This window comes from Tenebrio molitor, chromosome 5 (genome assembly GCF_963966145.1).
Source record: "Tenebrio molitor chromosome 5, icTenMoli1.1, whole genome shotgun sequence".
In the NCBI taxonomy this organism is placed as follows: Eukaryota; Metazoa; Arthropoda; class Insecta; order Coleoptera; family Tenebrionidae; genus Tenebrio; species Tenebrio molitor.
Window position 1 is genome coordinate 1,016,453 of NC_091050.1, and position 25,763 is coordinate 1,042,215.

General features: G+C 35.1%; 3 protein-coding genes and 2 long non-coding RNA genes across 5 annotated transcripts; all 5 read right to left on the reverse strand.

Moving 5' to 3' along the window:
• Positions 1-4,877: 4,877 nt before the first annotated feature.
• On the reverse strand, positions 4,878-7,406 carry LOC138130352 (phospholipase A2-like). The gene is made up of 5 exons (XM_069046801.1): positions 7,068-7,406; positions 5,722-5,797; positions 5,550-5,669; positions 5,156-5,492; positions 4,878-5,107 (listed from the first exon to the last, which is right to left on the reverse strand). Exons 1-5 carry the CDS (start codon positions 7,074-7,076, stop codon positions 5,026-5,028), a joined length of 624 nt encoding a protein of 207 aa, XP_068902902.1. The 5' UTR covers positions 7,077-7,406; the 3' UTR covers positions 4,878-5,025.
• Positions 7,407-9,602: 2,196 nt separating this feature from the next.
• Positions 9,603-11,070, reverse strand: LOC138130351 (phospholipase A2-like). The gene is made up of 4 exons (XM_069046800.1): positions 10,657-11,070; positions 10,335-10,604; positions 9,912-10,224; positions 9,603-9,859 (listed from the first exon to the last, which is right to left on the reverse strand). The coding sequence occupies exons 1-4, from the start codon at positions 10,730-10,732 to the stop codon at positions 9,784-9,786; spliced, it is 735 nt and encodes a 244-aa protein (XP_068902901.1). The 5' UTR covers positions 10,733-11,070; the 3' UTR covers positions 9,603-9,783.
• Positions 11,071-11,703: 633 nt separating this feature from the next.
• On the reverse strand, positions 11,704-13,852 carry LOC138130359 (uncharacterized). Its single transcript, XR_011159582.1, has 5 exons — positions 13,194-13,852; positions 12,885-12,990; positions 12,726-12,830; positions 12,517-12,672; positions 11,704-12,459 (listed from the first exon to the last, which is right to left on the reverse strand). It is a non-coding gene; the product is annotated as an uncharacterized lncRNA (long non-coding RNA).
• A 1,238-nt stretch (positions 13,853-15,090) lies between these two features.
• LOC138130350 (phospholipase A2-like) lies at positions 15,091-16,593 on the reverse strand. Its single transcript, XM_069046799.1, has 4 exons — positions 16,129-16,593; positions 15,806-16,075; positions 15,407-15,719; positions 15,091-15,351 (listed from the first exon to the last, which is right to left on the reverse strand). Exons 1-4 carry the CDS (start codon positions 16,202-16,204, stop codon positions 15,276-15,278), a joined length of 735 nt encoding a protein of 244 aa, XP_068902900.1. The 5' UTR covers positions 16,205-16,593; the 3' UTR covers positions 15,091-15,275.
• A 3,066-nt stretch (positions 16,594-19,659) lies between these two features.
• On the reverse strand, positions 19,660-23,799 carry LOC138130356 (uncharacterized). The gene is made up of 6 exons (XR_011159579.1): positions 23,295-23,799; positions 22,582-22,687; positions 21,291-21,395; positions 21,082-21,237; positions 20,121-21,024; positions 19,660-20,067 (listed from the first exon to the last, which is right to left on the reverse strand). It is a non-coding gene; the product is annotated as an uncharacterized lncRNA (long non-coding RNA).
• Positions 23,800-25,763: the final 1,964 nt, after the last annotated feature.

A 25,763-nucleotide genomic window follows, 5' to 3' on the forward strand; every position in this document is an offset into this window, starting at 1 on the left:
TTTCTGTCTCGTACCTAATTACATTGTACTGTGTACCGTATGTTTTGTAAATACACATATTAGTACCTATAAATACCTAAACGCTTCCAGGATAGTTTTGATAAAAAAAAAATGTGTGTAAATAAAAATCCACTTAATAAACGCAAAATTCTTCTAAACATAAATTATGATGTCTGTTCGCCTTCATCGTTTTTTTTAATTGCCTCAGTAAAGACCAATTTAAATTACATATTGAAGTTAAAGTTATTTTTTCACCATTACAAAAATTAAATGCATATGAATATTTACAAAACTATGACAATAATTGACAAAGCCGTTCCTAGGCTCCTGCGGCAAGTGTTTAGTAAATAATAAATACATTCGGTCAAGGAAGGGGAAGGCTCGGCCAGTGACGTATTTGCCGAGTGCACACAGACCAATCTTTGCACTGCGATTTTGAAACGATGAATACATTCAGAAGTACGTCCAGCTGTCTCGTCTCACCAATCTTAAGTTATGTTGCTGTAACTTGTAACGGATAGCTTAGCTCGTTTCACACAACCCCGGCAAAAGTTAATTTGGCCGAGATTCCGTTGCAGCGCTGTGGCGCTGCTAGACTGAGACGATACAAACATCCCGTGACGCGTGACACGATACAAACATCCCATAAAACATTATACCTTATTTATCATCGAGAACCTTAGAGTTTGCGTTTGCGTAGTTTAATTAATTAATTCCTTAACTTCAAATGCTCGTCTGCTCCTAACCGTTTAATGTATCGTCTTTTGTTTCCGTTTTGTGTGTTTAATCTGTTATTATGTAATTATTATAGTATTATTTAAATTGTGAGTGTAAGTGGTAAGTAGGTAAAGACACCGACAATGGCAAATCTAAAAGATGTAGTGAGTACCAATGCCGATTTGGTTAATTATTTATTGGTAAATAAATTTCATACATTGTCTTATGATGACAAAATATTTGTGAAGAAATTGCCAGTTCCACACCCTCAATGGTTGATTTAATACAATCAAAAAGTTTTCTAAAACTCTGTACCAGAAACGGGCAGCCAGGTTCGTAATAAATTGTTTTGCTGGTATTGTGTACTCTTTTCGGTAAATAAAAATCCTTACAATTCGATAGGGTACGACAATTTAAAAGAAATTCATCGCGCTTTAGTTAAACAGGAAATACCTAAAGAATATACACATTCGGCAATAAAATTTAAATTATTCGATAAACAAAATATTGTAAACACAATCGACAGTGGTCAATCCGATCATAAAGAATATATTAAAAAATACAATGAAAAGGTCCGGGAAAATCGAGAAATGGTTAAACATTTAATAAATATGACAATTTTTTTGTCTGCACAAGAATTGGCATTTCGGGGTAATGATGAATCAGATAATGAAGGTAATTTTAAAGAGTTAGCCATATTTGCCGCTACTTTAGAAGAAAATTTATAGATCCTTCTTTATCTCCTGTTTTGACTGGGCTATCAAAAACAATGCAAAACGATTTAATCGACTCGGTAACAAAAATTCTAATGAAAACCATTTAAGTATGACGAAATTAACAGCGCCGTATTGCGTAAGCTTTATTGTCATTTTTTTTTGACACTATTCCAGCTGACAGTTTAAACATTTATTTTATACTCCTATTTTCCTTTTCCAAATGCCCTCTTCTTTTGATAAAGGTAGATTTTGATTGGAACTTTGCATTAAATAAATATTCATATATAATATACCAAGGGACAGATATATTGCTGGAAATTTTTTCGAGCAGTCCTCACACACGAGTGTTTGTAGCAAGAAAATTACACGAGGGCGCTAGCCCGAGGGTAATTTTGAGCGACAAACACGAGTGTTGGACTGCAAGAAAAAATTTCTGGCGATATATATCTGCCCCGAGGTATATTTGGAAGAGAATCGCCCGAAACATTTTTTCCCTAGGTCAATTATATCGGAAATTTTCCCTAGGGAAAATTTCCGCTTAATTAAATTGTGATTGGTTGCTATTCAAACAATTCGGAGTTGTGATTTGTCAATATAAATCATGTGACATTTGAGGGCGATTCTCACTATATACTTGCTTACTCACAATCATTCCCTACAACCTACAGTACTTAATGACAACGTCAATCAATTCAAAGTAGGGTTAGAATCAGATAAGGGTTATTTCACATAAAAAGGCAAGACAATGACGTTGATGTCCCTCTTTTTTTGCTCGCAATAGTAACTTGCTCTTGTTTTGCTATGTGATTTTTTTTTAATTATGCACCTACATTTGCCATGCGGATGCCTATCAAAAAGTTAAATTGACTAATTAGAGCTTTACCGATCTACTCATGTTCGGCCGACCCATATTCGCGGAACACGAGCCGTCACTGAGGTACATATTTAAAAAGCTATTAACCAACTCACTGATAATATGACGAATGTTATCATCGGTTGTGCAAGCGTTCTTAAACATTCAAATTTGAATTATTTTACCATCACAAGGAAGAAAAAAAATCCCATAAAACTAATTTATATTTTTCTATCTTATGTACATCTCAATCTTTGATTTTTAATTTCTCTGTTGTACCGTATTTCTTTATTTTAGATTATTTAGAACAGTGGATTATCAAACCACTGATACACCTTCTTCGCTGTCTGGTCCAACCGGTACTCGACACACCTTTTTTTACTTCTGAAACCAAATCTGAAACACTTCTCACTCAATAAACGGAGTCGCACCACTGATTACCTGTTTTTCATGCTATAAAAGTTATATTTGTACTGCTTGCACTCGACTATCGGATAGTCCCTCCGAAAGCACTTCAGCCCCAAACCCGTAAAATATCCAAATCCCACGATATAGGAAGTAACAGAACCGATATCTTTCAAACAGGAAAAGAACTTTTCGTCGCAGTCGCAGTTTGAAGCGGTGTAAGAATCGGTATTCAAAAGTCTGTGCTTGGTTTCTCCAGAATGAATGTTGTCTGGACACAGATCATGATTTCGACAGCAAGCATCAGTTTTTTCAAATATTCCCAAGTCGTTGCGGGAAGTTGCTACGTTGCGGTAGCCGCACCATTTTGTACCTGACACATCAGAATCTCAAACTTTCAAGTTTTGTTGTTTTTGGTATCTCACCTCGTAAAATTTTGTTGTTAAATAAAATGTTTGACAGCAGGCTTGGTGAGGAGTCGCCAGATTGAGAACTTTGAGCAACATTGACAACTGGCAGTGTAGAAGGTTCCATCTTTGGTAAGTTGCCTAAAATTGGAAATGAAGACAACAGAACAGAACAGAACAGAAGTCCGTTGTATTTTTGGTACAATAAACCTGTTTTGCTTTGTGATCCAGATAGAAAGATCGTTGCGAACAATGTCATAACTACAAATAACCCACCAACTATTTTGACAACAGTTTTGCCTTGAAACTAAAAGTAAGAGGAATGTTATAGGAAGATCTAGTAGATTGAGAAACATGATTCTTAACTACAACTTTGCTACACTTTAATACTTGTTTTTATCATCTACAAAGTGAAATTACTTACTTTAATCATTGCTCTCGTAGTAGGAACTAGGTGGGTATATCCAGTCTCAAGTCAACACCCTTTACGTTTTAGAACCACATTGACAGTCGACATTGCAATTTTACAGACTTCGGTACTATTTTATCTTTATTGTGTTTAATTTTAAATTGTTAATTTTTTATACCTAGTTAAAATTCGTAATGTTTTGTTCCACATTCAAACATAAACAAGCTTACAGCAGTGGGTCGACGCTGGCTAACAGGAGTATTTCATTTGTTTTGTAGAATTATGGGGGAATCTGGAGGTGGTTCCACATAAGAGCAAATGTGTGACCAAGAGAATATTTGATAATAGAGACGTGAAGAATTCTCTAAAGAGTACAGAAAAGAAATGAAAAGGATGATGACATTGTTTTTCTCTTGATGATGGAGCATAAGTCATAAGATGAAGAGACTAAAATGAATTAACAAGAAGATAAAACAAAGTACAACATTTGATAGTGAAGAGAGGAGAAGAAAGAAAGAGAAGAGGCAATGTTTCGTCAGCTATCATGAGGGAATATAAGATAAGAAGATTGGAAGAAATTAACGAGGAAGTTGCTTGTTTCAAGAAAAAATCAATGGTGCCTGTGTGGCGTTGCGCTAACTAACACAATTTGACGGTGTGGGAATGCGTGTCTGCTGTTGTCGATTTTTCCAACTGATTATTCTACAATTTTGTTGGCTTGCTCATGTAACATTTAAATCAGTGAAGATAATTTAAAGTAATCCGGTCGTCACATCGAATTTGTAACAAAAAGTGTACAAATCAAAAGTTGAACACTTTTGGAATATAATTCCGAAGTTTTTTTAAGGGCCTTACCGAGTTAAATTTTGAATAAAAGGCTTTCGAAAATGGACTGAATAACATGGCATCTTATAGACAGGTGTTTCGCGGGCACATAAAAATTGAAATTGTGCAGTTAAAAAGCATTGATTTTATGACAAAAACTACTGTAAAGATAGAAAATGATTTAAGGAATTCGCTGGTGCGCTTAATTACCATCTTTAGCGGGCATTCCAAAGAGAAAAATGGCGAAAACTAAGAATAAACAGCTATTAATGCGGAAGTGTCAGCCATTATTCAGATGACCACGTGACTCACCACCAATGCTAACGCAACGCGACCAACTCTTGAGTCAAAACAAGATCCGATTAAAAATGTCAACTTATATATTTAACGATTATTTTTTATAAATCGATACAAATAAATCGGAAATAATTTATCATAAAATTTTGATTGTACCTATCATTGTAGAAAAATTTTGATTGTACCAATTTAGAAATCAGTTGCTCTATTGACTAGAAACTGAGACGACCGGCAATAAAAATGTAATGTATTATATACAAGAATACCTCTGTCAGGGTCATTTCCTCCCTTGTCGAAAAAACAATTACTCTGTATTTTTATTCATAACGTAACCTTCTTAACTATTTATTACAATTCTAGAAAAAATATTTAAATCTGATTTAAATCTTGGTTCATCTAGTAGGGCGGAGTATCAAACCATTGAAACCTCTTTTCACCTTCTTTGTTGAACTCCTGCTGGAGGCACCTCACTCTATATCTAAAACTTTCTCACTGACCTCCAACACTTGCAACAAATTGCAATTACCTTTTTTTTACAGCATAAGGGACGAATTTGTAGTGCTTGCACTTGACCACTGGATAATCTTCTCTGAAACACCTGGGCTCAAAAAATGTAAAATACCCAAACCCGATAATGTTGGAGTCAAAAGTGTCAACTTCTTTCAGACACTTGTGAAACTTTTCGTCGCAGTCGCAATGGGAGATGGTGGTGGAACCGGCGTTTCTGAATCCATGTCTGCTTGAGTTTGCCAAGATGGTATCTGGGCACGTGTCGTGTTCTCTACAGCAAGCATCGGTTTGGGAAAACATACCCAAATCGTCTTCTGAATCTGCTATGTCGCCGCGGCCACACCATTTTGTACCTGCGACCATAATTTCATCAGTGATGACTGATGAAATAGACGTAATGACGATCTCACCTGGTACAATGTCTGTAGACAAGGAAATACCCAACAGTCGTCTTGACATGTGACCAACGAGTCGAGGAACTGACAGTGGATATTGTGCGACAGCATTAGATTTTTTTAGGTACAAATTGTCTAAAAAAAAAATAAAGACAAGAAATCAGTCGTGATTTTTAATTTTACTAACCTGTTTTATTTTGTGAGAAGAGAATAATTGGCACTACTCCTAATGTCACAAGAAAGAGTTTCACCACAATCTCACGCTAAAAATAAAATTATCTGGAAAATGTGCAATGAGGGGAAAATTTAAAAATCTGCTTGGTGCAGTTGGTTCTTCACTTCCAGCTGCAGATTATTTTTTACAAGAAAGAAAAGTCTCGTACTACGTAATAGGTTTCAAAGTATAAACATACTTATCTTTAACAGAGAACCTATTAAAGTTTATACACTGATAAAATGTGATATTACGGAAGGTAAGCGGAATTATTATCAACAAAATATTAAGTATGCAAAAAGTGTTATTCGTAAAGATTCAAATTTGGATTTGAGACAAGTTTGTCGTAAGCTATTCTCATAATTGTTAATTCAGTTAGTTAACAAATATGTGGATTTTCGGATATAGGTACCTAGTGAACCAATAAAAAAATGTTTTCTGTAAATTCTTATAAACAAATTGATTGATATGTGCAAAATATTATTAGGTAGACCCTCAAAGTGTGTATACCGGGTGTTCCCGCGAAAAATTCAGATGGTTTTATTTGTCAATTGCATTGCACATTTTTATACAGACGTATTATATGGATAAAGTTCTTTCCTAATCCGTCATTAACAGGGTAGGATGTCATTCAAAATTTTTGAACGATGACAGAAAGGGGCGGAATAGTCACGTGACAACTATACTGAACGTTTTAACTCATTTTCAGATTTGTAAAAAAGAAAATGTCAAATGGAATTGTTTGTTTCTTATCTATGACAACATAATCGTGAAGGGAGGATACATCTTTCATTCCCTCCCGAAGGGGGGCGGGCTGCTGAGGCGTTCCAGAGCCTTTTCAGCCACACTGACGGGGAGGTTCGGGATGGGTACGGTGAGGATGGGTGCGGAAGGAAGCTGGTAGGTACTGAGAGGTTGATACTGACCCAGCATTCGCTTTATCTGTGAAATGAGACATTCCACGATGTGATGGTGTGGGGAAACCTCTGAAAAAAACCCACACCTGGTCAGGCGGCACCGGGGTTAGAACCCGGGACCTCCCGAATGTAAAGTGGCGCGCTATGCGCTTGGCCACAGTACTCGGTTAATGGTGAAGAAAAATACCCAACACAAGGCTTTAGTGTCATGCACTATTCTTTTTTTTTCAATATGTATGAACAATGAAATTTTTTATCATAGTTTTTTTAATGCATTCAGTCCATTTGCCCCACACCAGACATAAATCCACCCGAACGTTTCCCAAGTACACCCAGTTTATTAATAGGTACATAGACTAACAAGAGGATTTTGAAAAATTCAAAACATTTCATAAGACTTACTCTACCCATTGTAGCACCTAACTACATTGTACGTAACAAGTGAAAAAGAACAATTCAAACACTTTGAAACTGTTTTAAAAGACTTGAAATTTTCAAATTTTGGACGTGTTTACAGAAACTGTGATTGTGTAAATGTGATAAGTTCCGCACTTTACAAAATACGTAGGTTCTCGAATTTCCATAACATGAATTTAGAAGATATATTTTTCTGGTGATAACAAAATAAATAAAAAAAAAGAATAAACAAATTTCAAGGTTAATGTTACAGTTCTTTGGAATTAAGGATATAATAAAGTTTCTTGTAGAATTACGCTTGAATTTTTAAATTTTGTCTTTCCATTTCAGTCAGTTCCTAAATACAGGATTGTCAAACCACTGATAAATTTTTTCTTTCTTCCTATCGTACAGGTACACGACACACCTCCCACTGAAACACCCAAGATATAAAAACCAAAAAAAAAAAATGTATAAAATGGATCATTACTGTTTTCTTAGCAGACAACCCACCACAGGATAGTCTTCTCTGAAACACTGCTTCACAAAAACCATAAAGTACAAAAACCCCATTTCTTTTGAAACACTGGAGTCCACTTTCTTCAAACAGTTGTAGAATCTTGCATCACAACTGCAGTCCGACCGGACAATTAGTCCTGTGTTTGTCAGATTAAACACAGAACTGGTTTCTCCTGGCCTGATTTTCTTGGAACAAAAGTCGTGTTCTCGGCAACAACGATCGCTCTCAGCAAAATAACCTAAATCGTCGTAAGATCCAGATTTGTGGCCGACACCACACCAATTGGTGCCTAGAAAAACGGAAAAAGCAAAATTTTCGGCGATTTTGGAATTTGGTAGAGACCTGGGTGCAAGAAGACGTGTTTCTCTTTGAGAAGTAGGAATGTTTTATTAGCTGCAATGACGATTCGAGTGTTGATTTGTTTTGTAACAGTACCAAGCAAAAATACCAAAGGGCTGGTGTGTCTTTCATTTTCTGGAACAATTTTGTAAGTGGGAAGTGTACACACGCGAGCGCTGCGAATTAAATATAATACAGACCTTGTTCTGCTGGAGACGCTTGTGGCAGAGGAAAAAGTGCCCATAGCAAAAGGAAAATCGAAGTTTTTGAGTACATGAGTTGCATATAAAAAATTATGGTGATCGCTCGTTAAAAAAATGTGTTTGATTGCTACTGTTGCTACAATTTTTGTTTTGAATATTTGTGCAGCTGAAATCTACATATTTCGATCAACTACTGCTTGCATTATTATTTTCATTTGTCATTTATGTGGCATAGCATAAATTATCTTTAATAACCCACGTACTTTCGTTTCATTCCGTCACATGTAATGGCTATAGTAGATATTTTTTTTTAATAATTATCATTTCTCTACCATTAGTTTAAGTTTGAAAAATATGGCATTTCTTTGTGAATAAAATGTAGTATGTCTAATTTGTTAATCAGATGACAGATCTACGTAAAAATGATTTGAATATTTTTTTAGAAAATTCTAGGGAATATTAGAGACAATAAAGACTTACTGGAAGTTTGTTAAAAAAATCTCAGAACTTTCAACGATAAAATTTATAATTCCTGTTTCATTCCCTAAATTAGATAAGGTCCATTTTATAGTTTTTCAGCGACATGTTTACACATTTTAAACAGCTACGGTATCTTGATTTTTACACACTAAGCAAACTATCTGTTTACCGCACGGAGTGTGTAGTAAATTTTGCAAATGATCAAATCAAATATTTGTCTAATGAAATCCTGGGCTAGGAAGGCGTTGGAAACCGTCAATTGTTGTGCTTTTTTAAAGCGTAGATTAATTGGAGCATGTTGACGGCTAACCTAAAATTTAGAGCCAAAAAAATCTTTCTTTTTTTTTTCTTTCTTTGCAATGTTTTACATTAAAAATATAATAACTTAACGATTCCTATTTTCGAAGCAAATATCTAAGGGCGCCCTTTGCTGAAAACAAACTTATTCAATTATGTCCAGATTAAACATAAACAAATGTCATTCGTGTCAAACGGCGGGAAATTCAAACTTTACACTGTTCTAAACGGTTCCATTTTTCCAACGCCTACTTAGCCCAGGATTTCATTTGAACGCACGATATTCGAAAACATTGTCATCTACTGGTCAGCTTCGTGTGCTTGATTGATTATTGATTATCCATTTTTCGTAAAAAGAAGTAACCTTCAGATCATTCTGACTGTCTTGTTGATATTAATATACTTCAATGTTTCAATAAAAAATGAATAGAAGGAGATTAAGAAAACCATTAACAGTTCAGATCAATAATTCACGACAGAAATGTTTTAATTATTTATTACTATAGAGGGCGTTAATTAAGGACCTGACATCTTCACACACAATTATTTGTACACGTTTTATTGGGGATTCTCTAGACACCAAAATATGAATCTCATTTTTGAATGAACCGGAAGAACCTTTTTGGACCCAAGAATTCTGGAAAAACTGACCGTGAAGTTCTTGTGCTTCAAAATATTAAGATCAAGGTAATAAAAATCAAGTTTCGGGGAATCATTTGTAGTTGTATTTATTAATAAATTATTTTAAACATCTTCACATTTATTAACAAATTTGGGCCATTTGAGCCTGAACAGCTTTTCCTACACATAAAAATAAATAAACGTCAAGCTTTGGCAACAATTATCTTCTTGAATCAATAAAACCTAATTGCAAAAGATTCAGTTAAAATTTTGGGCAGTCGAACCACTGGTACATCTTGGATTGTCGCCTGTTCATCGCATATGCAACGCATTTACCTCTGCAACAATTTCAAAATAGAAACCACCAAATCACAAAAACCAAAAACTCACCTCTGTTTGTCCATGCAGGCGTGGATCGGGTAATCATATCTAAAACACTGAGGTCCCAAAACTGTGAAATATGTAAATCCTATACTCCTGGCCACCACATTGTTCGCATTTTTCAGACATTCATAAAATTTTCTGTCACAATCGCAATGCGATCTCGTGAACAAACCAGTGTTGACTAAATCGTATTTGGTCGAATCTGCAGGAATATTGTCTGGACACAAATCGTGCTCTCTGCAGCATTTGTCGGTGACTGAGTATTTGCCTAGGTCGTCGTAGGACTTGGAGATGTTGCCGTCGCCACACCATTTGGTACCTGAAAGCAACAAGTTTCACAAAATGTTTAGAATTTACAAAAATGCAACATTCTTCTAGGTAAAAATTTTTGATTTTCGAAAAAAATTCAAAATAGATTGGCATCTCTACCTGGATATATGGCTTTGACTCTTGACTTAAACTTGTCGACCTTCCCTTCCGACAGTGTTTTGTTACAATCTAACCCTTGAGTGTCCCTCGAAAACCTAACTTTGAAGGCATTTTTCCATTCACCGATTTTCCTCGACGCCTTCCTGATAAAGTCTCTCCCGAAGAAATCAAGTGTGCCGTGTTCCTCCCTATCTGGAAGATCCACTTTGTTGTCTTCTTCTGCGACCAACACCTCTTGCACTTCTTGGGGGACAAATCTACCGACAATACCTACAAGAAGAAGAACAATACAAAAAACCACATGCAGAAGGAAAATACAAACTTTTTTGGGCGAGGGAGTCGTGTTGCAGGAGACAAACACCGATCAAAAACACCAATAAAACTGTCTTGAACAACATTGTACACTCTTCTGATTTCAGTTGCAGTTGTGAAGAGGTGAACGCGTCGATGCCAAATGTGATAATACAAGTTTTTGATCAATCACTGCGATATAAAGAAAAAAATTAACCTTGATAGTTCCCACCGTTGTACTAAATCATATCATAATTACGAGAATCGCTACTGTTTTCCGTGTAAAACGTGTGCATGGTAATGTTTTCTCGATGTGTTCAACACCGCAGGGATATTACACGTTTTATTGATGACAGCCGAAGACTGATGATGGGGATTTTTGAGTGGATGATGCTTCCTATTGTGGGCGGGAGTTGTGGAATGATTATTTCATTCATATTTTACACACTACTACGAAGTGTGTAACCACCAATTATCACTGTTAGAAACTTCTTCTTATCTGGTGGCAAAGCGTTCGCACTGGATTTTCCGCTGACCTTTCGCTGACAAATACAGAACTTTGATGGTTTTTCTTTTGGAGTGTAATGACTTTGGTACTTCTCAGACGATTTGGAAAACCAAGATGAATAACTTCTGGAATTATTTCAAATTTGTGCCGTAATGAATCCAGAAGATCTAAAGACATTTATACTAATGAATTATTTATATATTTCTGTTGTGAAAACACATGGATTCTCAAACAAGATCATCTCGTTGTCACAAGACAAGTAGACTCTTTAATTAGAAATAAGATACGAAGATGATGCTATTGAGTAATGTAATTAACAAGTAAAAAGTTATCAAAGGTGTATCGATTGCTTCAGGTTTATGAAAAGGTATAAAAATAAATACCGAGAAGTGATTTTTAAAATGTTTTATTGGTGTGTATCAAAGTTTTACGCATGTGGGTTCAAATGGTTAAATACAAATATACATATAAAGTCCATTCAAAAGTCAAAAAACCACCAACGTCGCATTTTCCTCGATAATTACTATCTGCAACGTTGTTTAGTGTAAAATTTGGCGTTTTGAGGTTAAGTGTTTATTAAATGTCTTGTTTTTCTGGGCATGTTTAAGTAAAAATAATAAGAATCAATAAATAAATGAAACGTGCTGCTAATAAAACAATATGAACGGAATTCAAAGCAATTGAATTTTATTTTGAATCAAATAAATGTCATAATTTATAGTTACCAACTAGTATGAAAAAATATCTACCTAGGGTTTTTTAAATTTTACCAACCTAAAGCAACAGGTGGTAGTTTTTTGAATGGACTTTAACAACACAAAATATTCGCGCGTTCAATGAACTCCTGGGCTGGGAACCGTTGGAAACCATCAATTGTTGGTTTTTTACAGCGTGGATTAATTGGAGCATGTTGACAGCTAACCTAAAATTTACAGCCAAACAATTTTTCTTTTTTTCTTTCTTTGCAATGTTTTAGATTAAAAATAGAACAACTTAACGATTCCTATTCTCGAAGCAAATATCTAAGGGCACTCTTTGCTGAAAACAAACATGTTTAATTATGTCCTGATTAAACATAAACAAATGTCATTCGTGTCAAACGGCGGGAAATTTAAACTTTACACTGTTCTAAACGGTTTTCATTTGAACGCGTGACATAATAAACAATTTAAACAATGGTTTTAATTCCCAACAGAAATGCACATTTTCATTGCAAGTATCTACTACTCGGGGCTTTAATTTGTAGATAGCTCAGTTCTAAAATTACCAATTGAAGTCAACTATAGATATAAAGACCGAAATCACTGAATAGACCATTCTACATAACTGTAAGATAACGATTTGTTATTCACCATAGCAACATTTTCTGAAAACATTACTAACAGCAACTCCACTGGCATAATTGATTGGAAGCAGCGCAAAAAATTCAATTTTTACAGGTTCCAGACTGTTGCACAAAGCGATCAACAGCATTTTTTTATTTTTGCTATTCCAGTTGTACCATTTTTGTTCAGTTAAAGCCACGAAAATTTTCTCCGTCTAAAATTTGCTCGCGTTAAAGAGCACGATCAATACAAATTGTTTTTACCTACCTCATCTTGGATACTTTGACCGGAGCAAAAGGAAATTAAGAAGATCAACAAGCCCGTGCCACCCATAGTTGTAAAACGTAAAACGCCATTGTATCCATCTCCGAACTACAAGAATTTCAAGTGGGAAAAGTGTTAAAATGAGAAGAAAGTGTTCGAAACCTGATCGAGTATGTAAATACAACAAAATCCTATTACTGAAACAGTTCCAGCCAAAAAAGATGGCGTTACATCCGCCGCCATTTTATTTAAACTGCCGGTTTTCATTCTGAAATCAAAACAAATCTTTCGAACCATTTCTGTCTGAACAGAATAAGTAGTAAATGATTTGACAAGATTGTAAGAAGAGTTGTCAATTGGTTCTTTTGCAGTTTGTCTTTGGAGAAACCATAGACAATGAAATCTAGATATCTGGCACTCCAGCTTGGAGTGAAATAAGTCTAGTTCTGATTGACACTGTTGGATACTCACCCAATTGCCTCATTATGCCTCTTAATGCAGAATTTTATTCTAAATCCAATCTCCTCTTGATACGCTTCATCATATACACTTTCGTCGTCATCGCGATCACCCATTTTCCCGATGTACTCGTTCAACATATACAACTGAAATTTTATATGTTGTGTAATATACAACATATGAAAAGCGTGTGCAGTTGACACAAAACCAATAACACACAACGCTAATTTCAGGAAGATGTCCAGAAATATGTTTTGAAAGGGCAACCAATCTCTTTGAAGTCGAACCAAAAAAACTGTGTCGCTTTCCTTGCTATTTGGGTAAACGAAAGACGCAACAGAGAGCACACCAAAGACTGCAGTCGTTGCCGCAGCGATATTGATGTACCTCGCCTCACTGATTATTTTTGATTTAACATGTTGGCCAGCACACCCAGCATCCCAAAATATCATCAAATCCAGAATATCATCAATCATTCCGTCGTTTTTAATCAAGACAAATATCATAAATGCCGGCTAGAAATTTGATCGACAGTTATATGATTAAGAAGAAAGAAGAGTGTTACGTATGCCATTAGTAAGAAATGTGGTCCGTAGCAAATCATGTCGTGGAGATTGAAGACAAAAATGAACGCGAAGATGTACAAGAGTACATATAATGCGTTAAAGCAGAAAGTGTACTTTAGGACAAACTTCACCCATTTTAGCTGGTAAAGGTCATAACACAACAGTCGAACTGTTTTTATCGGGTCATCTGAAACGAACAAAAACTATAAAGGTGAAACATTATAGCAACAACGTACCCGTCATAGTGTTTTGGTAGTGGTAATTCATTATTCTGTTAGTTTTTTGTTGGGTCAGAAGAAGTTGTCATAACACTTTTTGCGTTTGGAGAACTTCAAATGTGTTATTAGTTGTACTCGAAAAAATGCAACCAACTCTCTTGGTACATTTTGTGCTACTGGTTGACTTCTTATGGGTTCATTGATTATTCGTTTGCAGCAAAAAGACGTCACTTTCTGACGATTGTACATGTTTTGTTAATATCGATAGCAATAAGGATATAAATAATAAATATTCACAGGGATATTAACAAAGTCATTATTTCTTTGGAGGGTTGATTATTCCCCATGAATCATTTCAATCGCTAATAATAGATGGCAAAAAGAAGCCTTCAGGGAAACTCAGTCAAACGGAAAGATTTGAGTCATTGACATTGGAAGAGATTCAAATGAGAAATGAGATGACATATGGAATGAAGGTAATCCTGAAGGTCTTCAACTAAAATTGTTTCACATGCATGCTTTCAAGATAACTCTTTACTTAATATTTATACAGGGTGTCTCAAAATTCGCGAATTCCGAATTCAGAGCGTGATAGTGAAGGACCCAGAGGAGCTCGAAAAATACTTTAATTTTGTTCAATACATAGCAGCCTTCATATTCACAGTGACAAAATACTATTCTAGCTACGTTGCCGTTTCATTTTTAAGAAAAATTACAAAAATTTAAGATTTTTTTACTCCAAAATAAAGCTATTCCTCAACAAATTGTTTTACGTTATTATTTTCCACAATCATTTACACCATAAATAACAATAAACACTGAACTTTTCAGCGTGTACTTGAAGAAAACGCAGTTCAAAGAGTGCACCTCCAGACCAATGTATCTTTGTGGGGGGAGTCCCGATTTTTTTTTACATATTTCCATATTTGGACTACTGAAGTGATCCCCTACAACGCTCTGAATTCGGAATTCGCGAATTTTGAAACACCCTGTATAATGCATTATGTTTCTCAACAAAACCCATGTTAATTATAGCATTGTTAGGAGAATTGTTAATCGGTTCACATAAAAAGGTTCGTGCACTGTGAGGCCAACTAAACAAAAAAAAACAAATAAAACAGTTCGGATAATTTATACATTTATTAAAATAAATTACTTTTTAAATCATCACATTAATTAGCTAACATCCGGTTTGGACAACTTTATAGTAAACTGGTTTTTCCACATATAAAAACAAATAAACGTTTAGCTTTGGTAACAACTAACAAGTGTCTTCTTAAATGAATAAAACGCAATTATCAATGCTTCAGTTAAAACTTTGGGCTGTCGAACCACTGGTACTTCTTCGGCTCCCTCTTGTTCGTCACATACGCAACACATTTACCTCTGCAACAAGTTCAAATTAAAAACCACCACCAAATCACTACAACCAACAAATTACTTCTCTTCTTCCACACAAACGTCGATCGGATAGTCATATCTAAAACACTGAGGTCCCAAAACTGTGAAATAAGTAAATCCTATACTCTTGGACACAGTACTATCTGCATCCTTCAGACATTCATAAAATTTTCTGTCACAATCGCAATGCGATCTCGTGAACAAACCAGTGTTGACTAAATCGTGTTTGGTCGAATCTGCAGGAATATTGTCTGGACACAGGTCGTGCTCTCTGCAACACTTGTCGGTGTCTGAATATTTGCCTAGGTCGTCGTAGGACTCGGAGATGTTGCCGCCGCCACACCATTTGGTACCTGAAAGAAACAAGTTTAGCAAAATGTTTAGAAGTTTAAAAAAAAAACTAGACACTTCTAAAGCCAGGGAAGTATAATATTTCTACCTGGATATATGGCTTTGATTCTTGACTTAAACTTGTCGAGCGTCCCTTCTGACAGTGTCTCGTTACAATCTAACCCTTGAGTGTCCCTCGAAAAGGTGACTTTGATGGCTTCTTTCAGTTCACCGAGTTTCCTCGAGGTCTTTCTGAGAATGTCTCTTCCGAAAAAATCAAACGTGCCGTGTTCCTCCTTCTCTGAGACATCCTCAGTGCTGTCTTCTGTTGCGACGAAAACTTTTTGAACCTCTTGGGGAACAAGTTTATCGACAATACCTACAAGAAGAAGAACAATACAAAAAAAAACAGATGGAGAAAAAAATACAAACTCTTTACGGCGAGGGAGTCGTGCTGTGGGAGGTTAACACTGATCAAAAACACCAATAAAATCGTCTTGAACAACATTGTTATCGAAAAAACACAAACTTAAAAAAAATTATGAATTGATTGGATTTGTTCGGATTTGGCTGAATTGTGCACACCCAGACGCGTGAAAGCAAAATGATAATAACAGTTTTTCATCAATCACTGCGATATAAAGACAAAAACTAACCTTGATAGTTCCCACCGTTCGTTGTAGTAAATTATAGATAATTACTGGAAACGTGTTTTCCATGTAAAACGTCTGGCTGCTACAGTTCTTTCGACGTGGTCAAGACCACAGGGTTATTACACATTTTGTTGATGACGAAAAACTGGAAAATACAGTTCTGCCTACCTTGGGGTGGTTCTGAAAGGATGATGATTCCTAGTGTGGGAGGATTTTGTAGATCAAGGTTCCTTGGTTCACTGTAGATTGTACTACCGTGGTTTCTGGTTTAGATACTTAGATAATTACGATGTTATATTTAAAAAATCGCAGTAGGCATATGCGACTAAGCACATTATTGAGTAAACACTCAGCAGATGTGGCAAACATTCAGAAATCAAACAGCGTCAATCATTTTAATTTATTTGCAACAATTTGGAAGGTATGAATTTTCGAAGGGACCCCTGCAATTCGAAATTCTGGTAAAAAAAAGCGCCACTGATCAAAAACGATCGCAGATAAGTATAAACGACCTGTATAAATTTGATTCATAATTTAGCATAGAATTCAAAAATAAAATCAAACTGGGTAGGTACCGTTTAAAAAAAACATAACTTTAGTGTTTTTATAATATTGAGACACACTGTATATACGAGGTGGGTGCCTCAGCTAAGACTTTCAAGCCTAAAAACTCAGTTATTTTCCAGCAGATTTTTGTGAAATTTAAAATGCAGATATTTTGGACGGTGAAGAATAAAATCCCGTTAATGCAATCACCCAAGTCTTAAAAACGTAATTTTTACATGCCTTTTTAAAATGTTGAATCAATTAAGATTTACATAAAAAATTGATCGTCAATAAAAAATGCTGTAGGGAAAAACTCGTCCTTGAAAGATGTCTGGTTTCCAAGAAAAAAGCAAAAAACTGTGTTAAACGTGGCTGCAAGTGCAAAAACGTAGACGCGTATGAAACAAACGCGCAGTTTTGCAGAATTTTGGTCATCCCTTTTCCCAGATGCGCAGGTGACATATTTGACGTTATCTTGCTAATCTTACAAACACTTACAAAGTTAAAGACAACATTTGGACGTAATTTATTATACTGGATGCTTTAATTCTTCCATAAAGGACTAAAACACGATCGGGATATTTTAGCAAGGTAATTTAGTTCACGTACGCTTCCTGTGTCTTCAAATAAATTGACGACTCTCTTAACCTTACATTTTGTAAAGCCTACATTTGGATAGTGTTCCACGAGAAAACGAACTGTGTCATTGAAGTTCTTACGACACTCTCCATAGGCAATTTTTTTTTCCTTTTTCAACAATATTGAAATTTCTGCCGCTGTATTCTATTTTTAGAGTATTTTCAATAAATTTTCACAATTTGACGTTTCTAATAAAGCGCGCCCAATTTTGACAGACTTTAAAGGGTGTACAAAATGTTGCTTGGCAATTAATCATCAATTGTTTCAAAAGGTAACTGCTCAAATACCTTCAAATTTTACATTAAATTTTTAACGACAAAATCTAATCTTTTCGTTGAATCAGACAAGTGATTTACTTAATTGTTTGTGTAGACCCTTATTTTTTAATGTTTAACAATCTAATAATAATCGTGCATTATTTTCGATAAAGGAAACATGTGTTAAAATTACATTTTTTAACTTGGGGTAATTTTATTATTACTAATTGAACCTTCACGGTCTAAAATATCTGCATTTTAAATTTCATAAAAATCCGTTGGCAAATAACAGAGATATTAGCTGAGACACCTTGTATACCGCAATATTTTCCGAATGTGCAGTAGAAGCGTAGCTATCATCTAGAAAAAAGTCAAAGTTGATATCTTTAATAACAAACAAGTTATGGAGCTTTTTTGCAACTCTGGGACACTTGTATGTAATAGATTTAACGATTTGTTCGACAGAAACTTAGAAAAAAATTCAAACTTAATTAAAATAATATGAAAACACGTACTTAAATGAAGCAGCAAAAGGAAACCAAACCTATGGCAGTAGAGAATGTCGCAATTCGCTTATTTCATTTCTCACAAAACATCTGATTGAGAATGTTAAAATTTTGTAAATAAGAGGAGTACTTAGTTGGGTACTGTTACGTTATTTATTCTCCCTTTTGGTGAAATTTTCCCAAAATAACGATTTAACAGACTTCGGGACCTCCGAGTGATTTAATAAAAAGATATATTTTCACTCCGTCCTGCACATGTACAAATCTGACTATTTTCAACAAAAAAAAAACGTTTCTCTCACTAAATAATTATGCACAAAATGAAGGTTTGTGCCCTCGCCGCGATAAATAAAAAAAAAGAAAAACTCTCGAAAAGTACAAGGGTTCAAAAACAAAATTTAAAAAAAGAGGGGAACCGAAAGCGAAACCCGATATCGTCCTCGACGCTATTCTTCTACGCCGCCCACGATCGGCGGGACCGTTCCCTCGGGCATCACCTCGTTTCCTTGGATCCTTGGTAGTTAATAGAACAATAAATGGACGAGAAAGACGTGCAAATCCTATTATTACAAAAGGAAATGGACACACAAGCAATCCTCTCAAAAAAGGACCTGGACGCACAAGTAGCTCTGTCAAAAAAGGACCTTGAAGCACAAGCATTGATAATGGAAATTAAACTATTAAAAAAAGATTTGAAACGATTGGAAGAAAAATTGGTAAGTTCATGATATTGATTGTTTAATGGAAATTTCCATTGTTATTTTTTAGGTTGCCAAAAATTGGCAATGCCCTTACATTACTGCAACAACTAACAATTAGAGAATTCCTGCGAAATTTCGAAGAAGAGCATCTCCCAACTGATGGTCCAAGAAACGCCAGATGGAACAAATTCATAAATGTACAACAGGAAAAATTAAATGAATGGTATTTTACAAAACCAGAGGACTTCATGCGTACTATTGGGGACACGGGAAGCTGGGCAGATGTGTCATTCTGTTGTCAAAATTTCTAAACCATACCTTAGCTACTCATAACCAAGCTTTTAATGTTTGGCATATTTGTCATTTTGACATTTCTGCACGATCAAATTCACCGTACATTTTGGAATCCCCAAAGTCGAGACTTGCCGCTGTGACATCCCGCTTTGAACAAGAGCTATTGCTCGAGACTTATTAAAAACTGATACAGCTGGCATTTTGCAAAAATTGATATATTTCAAAGTTAATTTAACAGTTTTTTTGAAAATATCAATCATAATGACGGTAAAGGTAGGTACAATGGCCGGCAAAAAAAATTAGCCATCCCATCACTTTTGTGTTACGTCAAAATCCAAATGTATAATTAATGCTTCTTTGACACTGACATTTAAATGAATACTAATTTTTTTTGCCGGCCATTGTACATTTACATTGCCACTTTTTGAAATGACAATAACAGACTGCCCAGGATTCCATGTCCCTCTGCTGTACCTAGGTAGGAATTAATTTTAACAAAAAAGTAATAGGTAGCCAATTTTTGTAGCGGTGAACAGTATTTATGCATCTATAATGCCTTCAAATAAATAAATTTTATTTTTTTTAATTTAGTTTTAAAGTCATTTTCCTACTTGACATAAGTGATGGGACACCTGTATATGTCAAAAAGTTTGACAATCTTTATTTCCTAAATATCTGCCAAATTGCATAATAAAACAAAACCACAGAAGTTTATGGTCTTAAACGATGTACCTTATTCACCTAGTACCTACTAGCTGTTGGTGTTAAAGTGCAACTGGAAAATATACTAAACATTCTAACTTCAACATCTTGTATTCAACTATTCACCTGATCACCTACAGAAAGGTGATTCGTTTTTACCAGGAAGTAGTGGGGTAATTGTGACTTTTAACTACGCACGAAAGACACAATTTACAGTAAAAATAGCATCACCACTACGTTGCAGACAAAATAAGGAATCGATTGAGGTATAAATGAATGCCGTTCGTTCGCTTTTTATTAAAAAACTTGCGACTTTTCTACCCCCATTTCGAGGTTAAAAATGAGTACTTGTCAGACGCAGAACCGTCAGTGGGTGGGAACTGGGAATTATGAATTTCTCACCTTGCGCAAGGGCCATGACCAATTACTCGCGACAATTTCTAGCCTTGCGCAGGACCCATTAAGGCGGGAGTTATGAATTTCTCACCTTGCGCAGGGGCCATGTCTATTTATTGCTGATCCACTCGCGACAATTTCTAGTCTTCTGTAAGAGCCGTCAGGTCAGGGTCGGGTTAGGGTCAGGTCAGGTCAGGTCAGTGTCGGGTTAGGTCAGGTCAGGTCAGGTCTGAATCGAGTTAGGTCAGGTCCACATTTTTTCTTGACACTGTTGGATATTCACATAAAAAAAAAATTTCAGAATAATTAAAAACATTACAAAGGTGTGTATGTTGCTGTTACTCCAAATTCGTTGAAAAAAGTTCTAATTGTTGCAATGTTTTATTGATGTGGAAGAAGATTGCAAATGTAGGTTCAAATTTTAATAATCGATAAGATATAAATTCAATACAGTGTTTTAATTTCTAACGTCAATTCTATGTAATAATATTAGTAGAATAGTAGGTATTACTTATTTAATTATAGTGCAGCTCTGTACTGCAGCCAGTTTGTAGAATATTTTGTTTAAAATTGACTACTTGTAGTCAACAACAGTTACAAAGAGTGAAACCGCAGAGTAAACCATTTTACACAACTGCAACATAACGATAATTATTCCCCAGCCTAAACATTTCTAAAAAATGTTACTAACAGCAACTCCACTGTCATAGTTGATAACAAGCGTTGCAGAAAATTCAATTTTCATCGGTTCCAGACAGTTACCCAAAGCAATCAATAACATTTTCTTGTTGTTTTGATTCCAGTTGTACCACTTTTTCCTCGTTAAAGCCACGAACAATTTCTCCGACTTAAATGTTTACCTATCTGTTAAGGGTGACAAGCAAAACATCAAAGATTTACCTCATCCTGGATACTTTGCCCGCTGAAAGATACAATTAAAAAGATGAAGAAGCCGGTACCACCTATAGTTGTGAGGCGCAGCAGGCCGTTGTATCCATTCCCGTACTGCAAAATAAAGTCACTAACGCATCGAAAATAGTAATTTATTGTACAAGTTTTATAAGACGCCATTTTGTCGTACGCTATAAAGCAAACAAGTGCGACAATAGTTATTTACGAACCGAGTGCGAGAAACATTTTTCGCACATGAGCGCATTATTTGAGGCACGAGCGACGAAGGAGCGAGTGCTTCATTTGCGCGAATGTGCCGAAACGTCCTCGCGCATCTAGGTTTGTACAATATTTTTTGAAACGAACATTAGCATTTTTAAATTATTACCCAATAGTTCCCAATTTAGTGAATAGATGGCGCTTGGCCAAGTGTCAATAGAATTAATAGCGATTTATTTTCATTCTTTCGAAATTTTCAACATCCAAAATGGAGAAATGACGTTTTGTAAACCAGATTTTATTATTATCAAGTCAAATTAAATATTTTCAGAATGCTCAAAAAGCCCAATGCTTTTTGGGTGATTTTGAAGCACTAGTGCGCGAAATCTACGTTCGCGGTTAACTGTTGCGTTTGCGAAATGTCATTTTCAAGTTAGTGACAGAAGTAGAGCATTTTCTCCCTAGGGAGCAAATATTTGCAAATATTTGCTCCCTAGGGAGTTTTCATTTTTTTGACAGTTGTGACAAAAATCTAATGGGAGTTTTCATTTTTTTTGACTGTTGTGACAAAAATCTAATTGTGTTGTCAAGGCAACTACTAATTCCATTAAATTCATCGAAAGGTGACAACTCATTTGTCATCATTTTTTTATTCTTAAAATTTGAGATTTTTGTGCTGTTTCTACTCCCTACCGTGAAAAAAATTGTATATATACTTCTGGAGAGAATGCTCATTTTTCCCTCGGTGCTTTGTAGCCCTCGGGCTTCGCCCTCTGGCTACAAACTGCACCTTAGGAAAAATCATGCATTTCTCTCCCTCAATATATAATATACTATTATAAAACGAGTGTAATACAATATTTCTTACTATTTTGTCCCTATTTTAAATTTAAAAAAAGTTCAAAATATAATGCTAGGAAAATTATATTTGGCAAATATTAAGGGTTTGTGAACTAATAATAACGTAGCCACTCCTCACTATCAGTCACTGTATCGAAAAGAACTCCTTTTCGAAACTCGTTTGAGTGTTATACTGACTGTGTTAAAAGTGCAAAATAGAAAAAAGAAATTATTATAGAACCTGATCGAGTATGAAGGTACAACAATATCCAATTACGGAAAGGGTTCCCGCCAGAAAAGATGGCATTATGTGCGCGGCCATTTTGTTTAGAGCGACAGTTTTCAATCTGCAATCAAAATAGATCTTTCAACATTTTAATCGACGATTTGGATTATGTCAGTGACAAAGCATAGATCAAGATATCCAAAAATCGGAAAAGAATGACGATAAGGAACACAAACATTTCTTTGTTGTCTGACTAACAATCTACTTAGATACTAGTTTTTATGTCACGTATTATATACAAAGTGTCTATAAAAGAAAGAACGTAAGTATATCAAGAATCCTGTGGGAATTCGAATATATTTGATTTTTGCAGTTCTGTAGCACATTGTGGTACCAAATAGAAAAACAGAGGTTGTGTAAGTCTATTAATGACAGGGTTTTAATAAAGATGAACAGAAGAAAACCAAAAGCGAAACAACTAAGATGAAGATGTCGAACTGACGCTAATTTTTAATAATTTGACATTTGACTGTTGACGTCTGATTTGATCAACGGCTCGACGTAGTTCGGCACCATGAAATTATAGAACCGCATAATTCCACAAGACTCTTGATATACTTACATTCTTTTATAGACACTTTGTACCTAGCAAAACAGTAACGTATTTACTTCTGTTTTAAATTGAGTTAGAATAAATGTAATTCTGACTCATTCCGTTACACACTTACCGAATAGCATCAGTATGTCTACTAACGTAGAATTTCATTAGAAGTCCAACCTGCTCTTGATAAACTTCATCATTTACACAATCTTCGTCATCACGATCACATACATTCTCCATGTATGCATTTATCATATAGAGTTGAAATCTTACGTGCTGCGTAATGTACAACATTTGAAAGGCGTGAGCAGTTGGCACTAAGCCTAACATAAAACAAGTTAATCTCAATAAAATATCCAGAAATATGTTCTGAAGGGGCAACCAGTTTCTGACAAATCGGTACGCATAGATTGTGTCATTATCTATGGAGTTTGGGAAAACCAAAGACACAACAGACAGCACAGATAAGAGTGTGGTCAATATTGCAGCGATGTTGATGAACCTCGATTCACTGATAATCTTTGATTTAATGTGTTCACCGGCATACCCGACGTCCCAATATTTTTTCAAATCCAGAATGTCCTCAACAAATCGGTCGTTTTTTATCAGAACAAACATCATATATGCTGGCTAAAAATTTGATCGACAGTTTAACAGATTGAACAGAATGGAAACTTTACGTATGCAATTAGTAAGAGATGTGGTCCGTAGCAAATCATCTCGTGGAAATTGAAAATAAAGATGAATGCGAACATGTACAACAGAAAGCAGAAAATGGTAAGGAATATGGTGTACTTCATAACAAATTTCACCCATTTTAGTCGATAAAAGTCGTAACCCAATGTTCGAACTATTCTTATTGGATCATCTAAAACGAAATAGGTATAGAAGAGTAGGAGACTACGAAAGCATACCTGTTAGTGTCTTTTGGTGGAGGAAATTCATCATTCGGTCGTATTTTTCAGAAGTTAACACATTTTGTCAATAAGTAAATTTAATTTACTTTTAATTTTATTCGAAACTTTGCAGCTTGCTCTTGTGGTGCATTTTCTTTTACTAATCAGCTTCATACATTGATTATCCATTTACATTTAGGTCTCATGTTCATTGATGTGATTAAATGCTTAAGAAAAAATTATCATAAAAATACCAAGAAAGCCGTTAATAGTTATTGGGGTTAATTACTGCACATCTGAAAATTAGAACTAATGGATTTGGTCTTCAAACAACAATCATTATTCCCAACCATTCAGAAATAATAATAGATACTAATATTAATAATAACAATCATCAATGCGGTTTAAAATCGATCATCGATAAATGTAGGATTTGCGGAACTGAAGGGGAAACCATTGAACACATCTTTTCTTCTTGCACCGTTTTGGCTCAAAGCGAATATAAGAAACGTCATGATATATTCGCAAAAATTATACACTTGAATTTAGCTGTTAAATTCAATTTATTAAAGGATACACAACCACATTACATTTATAAACCAGAAAGTTGTTTGGAAAATGACAATTACAAATTATATTTTAATCGCACAGTTTTAACTGACATTCACATTCAGCATAACACACCAGACATTATTATTTTAAATAAACAACAAAAGCAAGCATATCTTTTGGATATAGCTGTTCCAAATTCCCATAATATAACACAAAAATTAATAAATATTTAGAGCTCTCCGTTGCTATGAGAAATCTTTGGAGTTTAGAAAAAAATTCTATTTTACCACTTATAATTTCAGCAACGGGAATAGTACCGCAATCTCTTTTTAAAAATTTAAAAATTCTGGATTTAGGGAACACATTGGTAGTTGAAATTCAAAAAGGTATATTATTATACTCATGTCATATCGTGAGGAAATTCCTTAACATTGACACAGAACATAAAACACAAAAAAGTCAAAATGTGGAGGTGAGACGCCGGTAATTATGTTGATAAGCACTGCACTATTACTTGATAGTAATATCCGTAATAGTGTATGTACTCCGGCAAAATTGCCGTGCCGCCGGGTGGCGGAAGGATAGTAGAAATAATACTAGTAGAAAACAAGAAAAACATATTTCTAATTTTATTGCATTTTTTCAAAACAAACATTACATTACAATATTTTGTAACGTTCCCAGCTTTGGGTTTGGATGATCTCTCGGCTAACAGCTGCACTTGTAGAAAGTCAGACGACAATAATGGTCATAACGAAATGCAATTTACGGAAAATATCCCCATGATATGTACACCCCACATTTTCTATTTTAACGGAATGGGTGCAAGAAAGGAGGGGTAAGTAAAACAATTGTTTTGGTAGGTCTTGGGCAATGGGGGAGGGGCTGGGAACAGAGCGGTGCAGGAGGGTGATCGACGTTTACATTTCTAATGGCTTAGAGATTTTGTTGCAACGTTAGTTTTTTAATCATAACTTGATTAATATTCCTTCAAAATTATAATAATAAACACCATCGTAATCAGAGAATATCTGTCTTTAGTTCCTAAAGAATACGTTTTTTCGATTCGAGGCTTAGTTTTCGAGCAATGGAGTGAGAAACGTAAAAATACGGCAAAATTAACAAATTTTTGGCGAGCGTCGAACAGA